General features: G+C 37.9%; 1 protein-coding gene across 3 annotated transcripts in view; it reads right to left on the bottom strand.

The window, feature by feature from the left end:
* Positions 1-14,054, bottom strand: part of STAU2 (staufen double-stranded RNA binding protein 2) — a 169,815-nt gene that overhangs the window by 130,419 nt on the left and 25,342 nt on the right. For all 3 annotated transcript variants that reach the window (XM_041464546.1, XM_041464547.1, XM_041464548.1), the window contains one exon: positions 12,893-13,028. In XM_041464546.1, the coding sequence (XP_041320480.1) occupies positions 12,893-13,028 (136 nt within the window). The remainder of the gene's footprint in view (positions 1-12,892; positions 13,029-14,054) is intronic.

The following is a 14,054-nucleotide window of genomic DNA, read 5'->3' as shown; positions in this document are numbered from 1 at the left end:
TGAAGGACTGAAAGTAAGAACAAGCTGAAAAAGCATACTTAATTCTGATTTACTAAGCCACCCCTCAGCACATGAGTGCAGTTAACTGAGGATGCACACTCCTCTACCTTGCTAGTTATCAGCTCTGCAACCTCTAAAAATGGCCATGCATGGCCAGCTAAAGCTTCTGTCCAGAAATCTTCTTCTCTGTTCCATCAGACTTGCAAAGAAAAGAAATGTGAGAGAGAGCTTGGTCAATTGCAAAGCAAGAGAATTAAATGTTGCCCTGCACATCATATCAGAATGCTGACAAAAAAGTGGATGGCCTTATGAAGGCAGATTTATCTACACCTGGAAGGGGAAAGGAAGGTGTCTGTTAATCAACCATAGAGTAGATTGTAAAGGGCCAAAGGTCAGAAAGCAAAAATTACTGGTGAAGCCTTTCAGTGCTTTGATTCCTTCCAACTGAACAGCATAAAAAGTGCAGATTCCTAGGGAAGCAGATATAATATCCTTTAATATTCTTTTTCAATTATTTAGTATTCTTTTTCAATCTTTAATGGATTTACACCAGTGACTGACAAGTAACCAGCAAGTTACTGCTAATAAAAATGCATAGATAATGCAATGAGACTGCCACAGTAGTGGTCACCAAAGCACAATGACTGATCTCAGTTGGTCCAGTGAATAAAATTTAGTATTGAATATTAAAAAAGAAAAAAAAGAAGTAGATCACGTTAGATCAGTACACTAAAATACAAGGTTGCAGACTTTCTAAAAGGTAGGAATCATAAGAAATGTTTATAAAATGGGTTGGAATTGTATTGCAGAGAACAGGGACTCAAAAGAAGTCTTGAAGGACAGAGATACCAAGGACTGTTAAAATGGAATAATAGAATTATTTAGGTTGGAAAAGACCTCTAAGAAAATTGATTTCAACCATTAACCCAGCACTAACAAGTACACCACTAAACCATTTCTTTAAGTGCCACATTTACGTGTCTCTTAAATCCCTCCTGTAGTGGTGACTGAAGCACTTCCCTGGACAGCCTATTCCATTGCTTGACAACTCTTTTTGTAAAGAAATTCTTCATAATATGTGAAATGATTTTTACAATGTTTGGCTTAGTTAAACAAGGTCAACATAGAGATTACTGAAGGGAACAAAGGCTCTGGTGCTGATGTCCACCTCCTTAAGAATTCTCATTTCTGTTTCCCTGACACAAGTGTCAGACTTGAATCTAAATCAATAAGGTGATTAGGCTCCACATTCTCCTCTGTTGTGGAACAGAACCTCAAAGCTAAATTTTGTGCTGGTTTTTGTCCAGAGATTATTTCCCTTTTAATCACAACACTGAGGGATTCAGCCCATTTTAGTAAAACATATAAGCCAAACAAATTATGGTGCCAAAGTACCTGATGAGCACCTGTGAGTGCACCTATCCTTTCTGTGACAGTAAAAACCAACTTAAACTGGCATTCTTCTTTAAAATATCCTATAAAGACAAGGAGATCTTTGGAAGATCCTGTGAATTGGCATTTCAGAAAATATGTTAACTGTACTTTTCCTTCACAGAACACAAGCACCCACCAAAATCAATATTATAGACAAGGTGTGAAGAGAAACTATAACACAGTGATTGCTAGTGAAAAGTTCTGCCTTCAGACTGCATATATTCTGTTACAAAAGAATCTTTAAAAACTTTCTTCAGAATATTTAATACTTCCTCATTCTGTGGCAGAACTTCCATTTCAAAAGTGACAAAGACCTTGTAGGGATAGAGTACAATTCCAGTCAGATCTTACAGAGTTATAAGCTGTTAAAAAATTAGCCACTAACTTTTCTGCTTGCTTCCCTCAGGAAAATTATAGCAACCTCTCAAAGTAAAGTTTGAGCTCTAACAGCAGTTCACCTCTGTCATTACCAAAACAAGCAGGCAAAGGAAAAAGAACATATTTACTGGTAACCATTATTCAGGTTCTGGACACAGCAGAAAAGCCATAAGAAGAAAGGAGGCCACACAAGCTTGTTTCCCTTGAACCCACTATCTCACAGGTGTCCCATCTGAAATACCCTTAGTTCAGCAGAAGTACAGGAAAAAGATAAGGGTGAATAAAAAGCTAACTGTGTGGAAAGAACAAACACACCCAAAATATTCCTGCTCCTGGAGAAGCATTCTGAATCAGTGCTTGTTTTCATACATACCAACAAGACTAGTCTTCTGTCCATATCCTGAAAGTAAAGCTGGCTGTGTTAAAGGCAGGGCTAGAGAAAGAACACCCAGTGAGTTGCAAAGCCAACAGACTGAAGCGATTCACAAGGTGCTGGGGCAGGCTGCTGGCTCTGAGGGTCTTTGGATCAGAAAGTTTACAGGAAGTCTCTCAAGTGGAAGGGCAGTGGTGAAAGATAGACATTAGAAAACCACAGATAAGGATTGCATTACACCTCTACGTTTTCAGCCTCTGTAAGAACATGAAAAATCATATCTGAAAGTTGGAAACACATCTGGAGCCAGATGCATTTCCTCCGGAGCAGAGAAAAATCTGAGGAAGTTAAAGACCCAAAGTAAAGAACACTGTCCACTGAAGAAGCTTCAGGAGAATTAGTCAAAACAAACCAAGGACCACAAGAAGGCAAGGGCAGTCCTCTTAACAAGAGAGCAAGAAAAAGATAGAAAAAATAGAGCAAAAAAAACAAGTGGTCTGGGAAGGTCACTATATCCTGAAAGAAAATGAATAAAAATACTAATTAAGAAAAGATTGAAGCATTAGGGATTAGGAGCTCCTCTACAAATAGGGCCAAGAGGTCACTGACAAAACTACTTCACCTTGAGCAGACTGTTTAGAATTCTGCAATACTGTAAAATGTCATGCCTGATGCATCACATCTTAGGCACAAAGAGCGATGAAGCATCTAGATGGTCTACAATTAAGGCTAAAAAGATTTTAATGAGAGCAGGTAAATGCATTTTATTTGGAGAATGAAGAGACACTGTACTTGGAACACTAACCTCAAACCTTGCTCTCTATTCTGTCAACTTGATTTTTAGCCTACATAACATTATTTTAACAGCTGTCAGTGTAATACTGTAAATACACTTAAGAGTATATATATTATTGATCCCTTGGAGGTTAAATGTACCCATTAATGCAGTGGATGGTAGTGACAGGATGCATTTGTCGGAAGGATTATATGCACACTGTGCCAGGACACGTCACCCAACACCATTTTGTGTGCATTGTGCAAATTCATGATAACAGGGAGAGGGGACTGCAGAAAAATCAATCTTGGACAGAATCTAGTGGAAACTGTAGATTCCATAGCAGAATCTGGGTTTTCTGATCCCAGACACTCTACGTATATTTAAGATTTAAAACACTGTAGAAATTAAACATTAGCTGTCAAAAATTTTACTGCAGGAATAAATATCCTCTGCCACTTAAGGAATCTTATTCTGTTTTAAGCCAACCATATAATCACTATTGTCTAAACTGATAGCTACTGGCAATGGCAAAGCTCATCACCTGCAAGCTCCCTTGCCACTGTTCTTTTGGGAAAACTATCTTAAGACAAACAGATGTTCTGCTGTTTTAAACCAACAGGAAATGGACTGACTTTCTCCCTTTTCCTTTCCTAGAAACAGATACTAGCAAAGAAAAATCTTAGCACAGCTGTACTCAACACTTTTCTTGTAACAATATGTCTGTGTGGGAGGCAGGCAACTAGTGGGAACAAACAGGCCAGGGGAAGTGAAATGTAGCATGCAGAAGATGAACACAAAGAATTAATTTGAAAGTCTGTGACTGGATTAGTACACCATAATGCCAATAGCAGGCGAAATAAAAGGGTGATGTACAAGACTTCACTTTAAGATATGATCTGAATCCTATCTCAGCTGGTAATGTACACAACTGAATTAAGTATCAGCTGGCAATCTCAGTCCCTTACAAGCAAATAGATGTTCAAACCATCGGAAAGCTCCTTTAATACAAATAGATTGCAGGTTTAGTGGCCAAATTGTAAACTTATCTTTAAGGAAATGTCTTTAGGTCAGGCCTGAGGAATGAATTAATGTGATGAAATGCAGAATTCATGCTTTGTGCAGATAAACCAAACACTTAATTGTCACTGCTGGCAAACTGGCATCCTTTACTCGCACTAGATTTACATAAAAAAGGAAAACTGCCATTGAAGCTACTGCATTAGAGCCTCAATTCTTATAGAAGATGAAAACTTGAAGAAAATGGTGAGACAAAGCCTTGCAGAAAACCTGGTTTTAATTGATTTGTGCTGGAATTGTGACATTTTAAAGTCATGAAAAGCTTCAGAATAGAAAAAGGCAACTTTTTTGAGAATGCTTCTGCTGAGAAATTCTTGCACAAATTCATGCTGCCATCTAATGGTCTAAATCAGCTATTTCCTACTGAATAATTAAATCAGAACAATCACTTGCATTATTCTTTGGACTATTCTTTATTTCTCTCAGTTTTAATTCTTTGAAATTTATATCTGTTGTTCAGAATGAAATAATAGCATATTTAAGGAGATATAACCTATTTTAAACAAACTTTTAATTTCTATTTCCTAGTAGCCTTTACTATTTCTTCCAAGGTTTTTTCCCCAAACTACTGGGAGGAGTGTGGGGAATGCAGAAAGGAGTTTTTGCAAAGTCACTCAGTAAACATTTTTATCATCACACCTCTCAATCCTTAAAAAACAAATTTTAAGGACAGAATTTTGCAACATTGACTGGAAATGCAGGCAAAGCACTTCTGACTCTGGGTTTTTGGGGGGAAGAATGTTGTACCCTATGGCTAAGGTCTGAAGCTGACAACCGTAAAAAAGTAAAAATCACCATGGCACCCCACACTGCTCCCCCACAAAGCAAGAGATTTGTTTGCTGTGATCAGTTCAACACAACAAGCTCCAGAATTGAGGGCTCACTTCACATGGGGAGCAAGGGCACTGGTCTCCACAGCCAAACAGCTTCTTGCAGGAAAACAGTACTTTATTCAATCAAAAGCATTTCGGTACTTGCATGCCTGCATCTCCTCAAAACTGCTGTTACCCAGATATGTCCCTAAAGAGTTTGTTCTTTTAATACTTTTCTCTCCCACTTCTCTCTGGGGAGAGATTTTTGTCTTTTTTCAGTCCTTCCACTGCGACAGTCAAATTACTCCCACTATAGCACTCATAAAATTATTGCAAATCAACATTCTTAGGATTATTTCTCAGAGCAGGATTCAGCCCCAGATTCAGATGCCTAAATTTAAGTATTTAGTTAATGTATAGAAACTAAGTTGCTATAAAAGTGAAGCTCTGGAGAGATCCATACAAAACATAGACAACCTGGCTTAAGGCATGACAAACAGCATTCTGGACTAGGAATTGTTCTGAGTAATCCTTCCACTGGTTATAAGGGGAGACTTAGATTTTCTAAAGCACAGGCAGAGACTATTTGAAAGGCATCTGAGCTTGGATCTAAATCCTACCACCACCCTAAAGAACTGCACCTAGTTGCCTGCACACAAGCACACAGTACAACTTGAGATGCAGTCATGTACCTGAAACATCCACATGATGTGACACAGGACGGACCCATGAAACAGACAAGTTTCTCACAAATAGCTGGAGTCCTAGTGGATTATATGAAATGCTAGGATGACTGAACATCACTTTTAGGGATTCTGTCAATTGTCTAAACTTAGCTACACAGGGCCATTTGAAATGCTCTAGGGTATCTGACCTTCCTGACCTTCTGCCTGACCTTCCGCTGCCACTCTAGTAAAGGCCTCCTCTAGGTCTTCTGCTAAATCCATTGGTACCATGTGGATGTCTCACACACCCTACGATGTCTCAAGCGGCACTAGAGACCTATGTTTAGGCAACTTGGTGTCCCACATCTGCCACAGCATATTTGCTTGGGAAAAAAATCTGCTTCACACACAGCTGTGCACAAAATCCTCTTCTCTTGCAGCAAGCCCCAACATAAAATCTCAATAATGGGAATTCAGCAACAGACACTAGGCTAATCATGTGCCTAGAGTAACAAAAAGACTGCCTGGACTAATCTGAATTTTACATATTCCAGGCTGCTGGCCGATCTAATCAATAAGAGATCTAAGCCTTTCAGATCCAACTGCATTTTGTATTATGCAGAATATTTGTATTATGCAGAATACTGGAATATTTGTGCCTCAAACAGATGAGGCTCTCCATGCAGAGAGCTGTCTTTTGCTAGAAGCTAAACAGGGTGCTCAAGTAGCACAGGAGAACATCTAAAGATCATGAAAATTTCAGACTTCATTCTCTTTCTGTAAATTAGATAAGTGGGTTGTATAACTGTAGGTGTAGTTTTGGAGATGGTAATATCAATAGATTTTTTCTATCTACAATAGATTTTTTTTGCAACCCACACACTTCAAATTTGTCTTCTACAGCTGTTCTTCTGGCTAGATTTTCCTTTTTTCCCCCTCATAGGACTATGTAACTTTTGTGAAACAAATGAAGTTGGGTGAGGATTTAGACTGCATTACTAAGCACTCATGTCAAGTAACACTTCCCTCAAATCTTTTCCCTTTGATGCACATATTAAATCTTTAGGTCAGCATTCATAAAAGAAACAAACTCTTCATTTCATTCCATTCTTTCACCATACAATCTTTTATTAATATGCTTTGACAATTTTAGTAATTTATCCAATAATCACACAATCTACTCTCTCTTTGATCATTAGATTGGATAACATGTTAGTCCACTATGAAGCTAGCAGCTGCAGATGTAGTTGGCCAAAGACCAGCCCTCAAGCTTTCTTTTATTATCCCTCATTTTTAAAGTGCTTGTTCAGTATTTAGGCACTGGTCCACACTATATACATATCCTGTAGTGATATACATCACTACAGGAGCAGAGAACTCTACAGTTCCATGCAGCAACTGAGCACTCAGCAGGGCAGCAGGCTACCTGGCAGGCAGGAACTACATGCCCAGGTAGGGTGACAGCCTGTGCTTTGTGACCAGGCAGCATAGCTGGCTCTACAAGAGGCAAGAATATGCTGCTGCCTTATTTTTCAGAGTTGTTTTTGCAAATGACACTGTAAAAAAGCATTAGTTAACATGAAAGAAAAATGTATTCAGAATGGCAGAGCTATGAAAAAAGAGAAAAAGGTGAATGGTTTGTGCACTGCCCCATGCTCTGAGGAGAAAGGGGATAGTCTTCTCCTTAGTCTGTAGTACACAACAAATATGCAGGAAGAAGCAATCCTACACAAGACCAAGATGAAGGCTCAGTGCAGCAGAAACTGTCCAAGTGCACAGAAGCTGTAGTTTATCCTAGGGACACCATCACTTTGCGTGACATGCTTGCAGAGCTATCACACCATCCAAATTCCTTATAACCAAGCAAGAAACTGCTTTAATTACTTTATTTCCGTTCTTTAGCCTGTCATTGTTTTGTATTCCCTTTGTTCCTATATTTCACAAGTGTTTTTAATTTTGAAACCTCTTTTTTTATATATAGATTTTTCAAGCTCTCTAGATTGTGGTAAGACACATATTAAGGAATTTCATATATTAAGAAAACAACTTCTGAATTCTCCCAAAACACAAGGGTTGGGTTTTATGATCTCTTTGACACTACTTTTCAAACTAAAACATCAAAAGCTGCTGTTCAGTTTCTAGTGGTTATATTTCTTGGCTGAAAACTCTTAGTTTAGGTAAGTCTGTAAGATATCATTTCTTCTGTCACTTACAGACATTCTATAATTGAAAGTACTGCAGGACAATTAAACTTCATCACTCTCTTCAATTCTAACTGAAGAAAAAAATAAAACAAACCAGCATTCAATGGACAAGGCAAGTTGGACAACCCTCTAGCCAGAATTAATACCTTATTTTATTGTTTAACTGCTCTAATTTAAACAGCCATGGTTTTAATTCTTTTTTTACACGGTTTAAGCCAATTGCATTTAAGCCAAAGATGCGAGGGAGTATGGGTTCTAGCACTGGCTACAGATATGAAAGTAAGCACATGTTTTGTCCTCAGCTCTGCCAATAGTTTTCAAACCTGACCCGCTGTCTCAAGGCTTGGGCTGTGCTGAGCAGCATGCCAGTTCTCCTGACTCATGCCAAATGCTGTGCTGACAAACACGCAAGCAACATCAGTTAGCAGCCCAGCCCTGAAAGCATCAGCACCTCCTTCCCCAGAGTCAGCCTGGAAAACTCTTAAAGAAGCCATAAAAAATGAAATCTTCACCATTTTTAGCTTTTCTGTAACATACAGTGTTTGAAGTGGAAGGTCTCTCTTGAACTGGAACTGAGTGCTTTTGTTGCAAAATTGCCTGAAATTCCAACCTGTGAGCTTTTAAACTGGTTGTATATAACTGGTAAATTTTGAGTGCCAAAAGAGTGTTTTCCTCTATTACAATCTCTGTTAGGAATACAGAAACCTTTGTTAAGCAAGAAGTCATCAAACATGGCTGGATTTAGGGTTGACAACTTTTTTTAAAGCTCTGTCTTATCAGAGGCCATCAAACTTTCTTTTACCAAACTTGCAAGGATTTTATTTCAATAAGGAAAATCCAGAGAAGACTCCAGATTGTTATCTACACTGTGAAATAAATGAACTGTAGTATACAGATACCCAAGTTACCAGGGACCTAAGCTGGCAACTTCACACGATTCAGCCCAGCCTCACACAGACTTCATCAGCCTGTCACAATATGCAGTATAATGGCAATGACCCAATGCTGTTAACAAGTTAGCCAGTAATTGCATTCACTGTCTTGAGTGAAGAGTCAGCATGAAAACATTCATACCTAATCCAGTTCCAAGCTGGACTGTGTTTTATCTACTTAGCTACTCTAAGAGGGGTGCTGACTTGCCTTGCACCTCCTAACTTAGCACAGGAAGAGACTTACAAGGCTAAGACCTTACTACAGTGTTACACACTGCCTTAAATGTCTTGCTTTCTGCCATGCTGAGTTTTGCATACACAAAGCTCTATAAACAGCCAGTATCCAACACCCACCCTGGTGCAGCACTATCAGCACCGCAAGCAACAGGTAACTAGAGCATGTCCTGATAAAAACTACAGAATTACAATGGGAAAGTGCTACTGAGAACATTTGTTGCATTGAAGAGAACACCTGTGGAAGGACGCTCATTTGGGACATCTCATCACTTGCCTTCCATGCTGACTGCTAGTAAAACTTGCCCCTTTCCCTTTTTTCTCTCACTTGTTTGCTGTCCTTTTGTCTATGAAAGTAGCTATGACCATCACTATAAATTTACACCATCAGCTGCAGACCTTGCAAATGGATGTTGGACCCTTACAAACCTGCTTCAACATCTGTGCAACATACTGCCCGTATAAATATGCCCCCAGCTGCAGACCTTGCAAATGGATGTTGGACCCTTACAAACCTGCTTCAACATCTTCTGTGCAACATACTGCCCATATAAATATGCCCTATGGCATGTGAGAGAGTAGTCCTTCACACACTTAAATCAACCTAAGTTGCCCTTACATTCCAAATACACCCTGCCCCTCTCTGGTGAAGGCACAAGTTCCTGTGTGACTAGAAAAGAAGATGTCTAAGTACAGTTGTAAGTCGAGGAGTAACTACTGCTTTCCTCTCCCCCCAAAAATTAATTAATTTCTGAGCAGCTCAACTTCCAGTGCTAGAGGCAGGAAATATTCAGGGACACAAAGGCTAGGGACAAATGAAGGAGGAGGAATCACTGCCACTTTGACATAAATCATCTTAGCCTGACAGGGAATCTAGCCGTCAACTTTGCATACGAATTGCAACTCTCGGATCACGTTTCCATGAGATACTGAAAAAGACCTTTTGTACCACTTGAAACACTAGACTTTACTGCTACACAGATGTGCCCTGGAATGAACTTAACAATCTATTTTTTCCTCAAGACATTAGTCTTGCCAGTATCAGAGTTTCCCTAATGCAATCGCCTAATCTTCGTCTGTATCTTCACCTATTTGAAAAGCACATTTCTTTAAACAGAGATCAGTAAAGGGAATGCAGACACACTGTAAAAGACAATGCTTCCAATTTATTTAACATATTTTGTATCTTTTTTAATAACAGAAAATAATCTACAGTCAGAATCTAATGAAAAAAAACTTCATGCAGTGTATTATCTACATTAATTCGCAAATCTTGTTTTTAACTGTCTATATAGTCCACATTTACTTGGGTACTTCAACAGTACTTCTATTCCACTACCCAATTCCCAAAATCAGCAAATGAATGCTAAATACAATGTGGCAGTAGAAGAAAATAAATGTAACATATTATACCACAGGAACATAATACAGTGCTGCATCATATGCTTCATATTTCAGACTTCACTGGCTACTGTAAATGACCCAGACTGTGTCTCCAGGTGCCAAGCAATGCTGACTGGAAGAGGTGCAGGATTGTGCCCATCACAGCCAGTGCCCCACATTACAGCCAGGCTGTGCTGAGCTGCAGGGCCTGTGCCCAGCAGGGCTCACAGGAGGGGGCTGTGCTGCTCAAATCCCCTGGCTACAGAACAGACTTGTGGCAAGACATGGGCCCCTGGGCAGTTCCCCCTTGGCACCACCTGCGTGGCCCTGCCTTTTTCTGACAGCACAGCACAAAGTTTTCACACAACCATCAGTCCTGACTATTCCCGACAGGGTTGTCTCCTTGTAAGCAAATCCTGTAAGAGTGTGAATGACCAAGAGGGGTTAATCTCTGCTGAGGCTGAGATAATCTCTGCATGCTGTGGTGCCCATGGGGAACAGTCCTGGTCAATGCCACACCACTCAGGACCCAAGGTAACTGAAGGTATGGAAGATTATCTATAATATTTGCTTTTTAAACCAGCAGGTCTAATAAACAGCATTTAAATGATGCCTTACAAAGTCTAAGTGCCTTTCTTACTGTGATCATAAAGGGCAAGCATCTCCCTATGCAAAACAAGGCAATGAACAATTATTTCTAACAAAGTAGTCCATCAACAGTACTATACAGATAATTTTTCTGCTTCCTCTTTATTCTGGCATTAATGTGTATACATGGCGTGTGCACAGCAGGTATGTGTTCATGCAGATAGACAGTTATTCTCAGTTATTTACTACTTGGTAAATATTACTAGTTATTGTTAGTTATTATCCAATTTACTAACCACAGTATTATTAGCTATTCTGCATGGGTAACTTCACTCAAATAAGCACAATGAAAAAGCAAGCACAGATTGTGGCCTTCTGTCTCACCAAGCCTGTTTGTTTTATGATCAGAAAAATCAAGTGACCTAAGGTGCCCAGAAAAATAACCTTCATGTATCATTTTACCCTAACACTGAAACATGTCTCTCATGAAAGAAAGTTTCCAAAGAAGCAAACTTATAAATTGAGTTAGACACACTAATCATTTTCTAAGAAAAGAAATATTAAGACTAGCAAGCTTAGCAAGCGCTGAGTGTTTTGACATTCTATTTCCACCAATACCTTTCCATAATTAAGTTCAGATTCCAGAATTCCAGATTTTATGCCTTTAACTAGCTTTCATTTTTTCCAGTATAGTGTTATACCTGCTAGTCAAACTAATCTCACTATAAAGGCAATTCAAATAAATGAAGGATTTCTAAATATTAACTAAACTCATTTCAAGCACCATAATTAGCTTTTTAAACCATGATGGATGTAAGCAGGGACACAGGTCAGCAGTGACTAGAAATATAAGACAAGTGATACAAAAACCAGGCACTGTTCCATAGAGTAATTAAAGGGTTTCTTCCAGGTTATTTGGGGTTTTTTTTGTCTTCTATAATTCTAGGTATTGTTGTTATAAAACAACACAACCACCAGCCTAGCAAATTTTAAAACACAACAAAAAGTCCAACACAGAATGAAGTGTTAAAACCCTACACTTACCAAATTATCATTTGGTTTAAAAGTATGGGAAAACATAGAATTAAATAGATTGAAATATTTTCCTTAGACAATTCTGAAATTATGTTTTTGGGTTTTTTTAAACTCCTTAATTTTTCAACATTGCAATAAATTCAATTTCTAATAAAGAGTAATTTTGAACCAAAACACTCCTTCAGAGTTCATACACTCAATCCATTTGACAATTATGAAATGCATAAAAATGAACATGAAATCCATCAAGTCAAGCTTTATTAAAAAGGTAACGTTTTTCACTAATAAAACATGATTAGAACTTTCTGACCTGTTTTGGTTTGGTCTTTTCTCGTATTACAGATAGTATTTTGTCTCACTTTTGGAGCTTCAAAAGACCTGACCTAATACAGATACTCTGGGGACAAATATGGAAAAATGGGGAAAAAACCTATCTCAGAGAAAGAAGTTTTTCAGATTACAAATTGGCATAGTTCTGAATACAGGTTTCTAAACTGTGAAATAAAGGATTTTTTCTAACTAAACATTGAGGATTAAGGAACTGAGATAGTTGACCAAGAAGAATGGTTAAAAAAACAGAAACCTGAGAATGGTTTCAAGCCAGTTATCAAAATGCAGCCCTTCCAATTTTGTATTCAATTTCTGAGAAAAGTTTGCTTCATTTTTGATGCCACAGATTCTAATCACACGACACGGCAGCAAAGAAAAGCAAAACCTCTCTCTGAAGTCAATGCTCTTCCTCCTCACTACTATGGCTGTGTAATGTGCTTTTTAATGCATTTAAAAAAAAATAAAAGCAGTTTTACACATCTTTATCCTTTGTGATGAGCTTAGGGCGCTTGTCTCTTTTAGGAGGTAATGATGCATGTTTCTAAATAAGGCTGCAGACTCTCCTTAACAAAATTTTTAGTTTTCTTTTATTCTGAAATAACCTAGAAATTTAATGAAGATTTAGGACATAACAATAAAAAAAAATAAAATAACAGAAAAAGTACAAACCTCTGATTGTACATGCCCCGGAAATTATAATTTGCTCTGTAATTGGGAATTGGCTTTGGATCTAATGGCCTGTAGATGGCAGGCTCTCCTCTTTTCATCGCCAGACCATTCAGCTCCACAGTTGGTGTTATACTGCCTGCAAAAAAAACCAGCGTAAGTAAGGTGCTCAAACCAGAAATAGTGAAAAACACACAAGCAGGACTGAGCTGCAAAGGGAGACATACACGATATTTTTTTACGCTTAAATTAAAAAGATGCAACTGAAAAGACATTTCAGATTCTTTAAAAAATGGGAATATAGATGCCAGCTTAATCACAAGCAATGAGAAAGAACATTTAAAAATCTCTCTCACTGCATTCTCTATGCATTTTCAGTGGATTAACCTTCACATATGAATGAGAAAGTCAGTGTAATAAACAAGCTGGTTATTCATCTCTACAAAGTACTTATAATACATTATGATACTTTCTGAAAGAACTATAAAGATAATAGAATAATGTGTCTTTCTGCTGAATACCATTAAATAAAACCATAAATACAACAAAGTCATTGAAACAAGCATGAAGTAACAGGCATTACTGCAGTCATTCAGAAATCTTACAACAAGTTAGAAAAAATGATTTATTTGCAAGACTTGAAAACTTAAGACTATGTCTAAGAACTAATGGTCTCATAGGAGTGATCTAACAGACTAAGCATACAGCTCCTGAAAATCAATGCAACTACAGCCATCTACTGGTGACAGAATGCAAAAATAGAAGGCAGCCAGTACTTGCCCACTTGCATGGTTTCAAAAATGCCAAAGAAGCTACATCCAACTTCTTTCTTTATTTTTTCTTAGATAAAACATTCAGCTACAGTAATCCCCACTTACATTGTTGCAAGAGAATCCTAAATCAGCTAAATGTGCATTCCAATAAAAAGGAGTTAATATATTCTGAAAATATTTTCATGAGAGATTCAAATAAATTTACCCTTTAAAAAGCTATGATTAATTTTCCAGTTTGACCTTGAAGCTTTATATGCCAAATGATGAAAATGTTTATGCAACACTTACTCAAAAACCTATATCAACAACAATTCTTATAATTTCCAGAGCAAGACATTACTAAGAATTCAAATTTTTTATAAAAATACAGAAAGTCATTTTGATGAGAAGAC

The sequence above is a fragment of the Pyrgilauda ruficollis genome, unplaced genomic scaffold (genome assembly GCF_017590135.1).
Source record: "Pyrgilauda ruficollis isolate IOZ18807 unplaced genomic scaffold, ASM1759013v1 scaffold18, whole genome shotgun sequence".
NCBI classification, from domain to species: domain Eukaryota; kingdom Metazoa; phylum Chordata; class Aves; order Passeriformes; family Passeridae; genus Pyrgilauda; species Pyrgilauda ruficollis.
The sequence above is the reverse complement of the archived record's forward strand: the minus strand, read 5'-3'. Positions and strand labels throughout refer to the sequence as shown.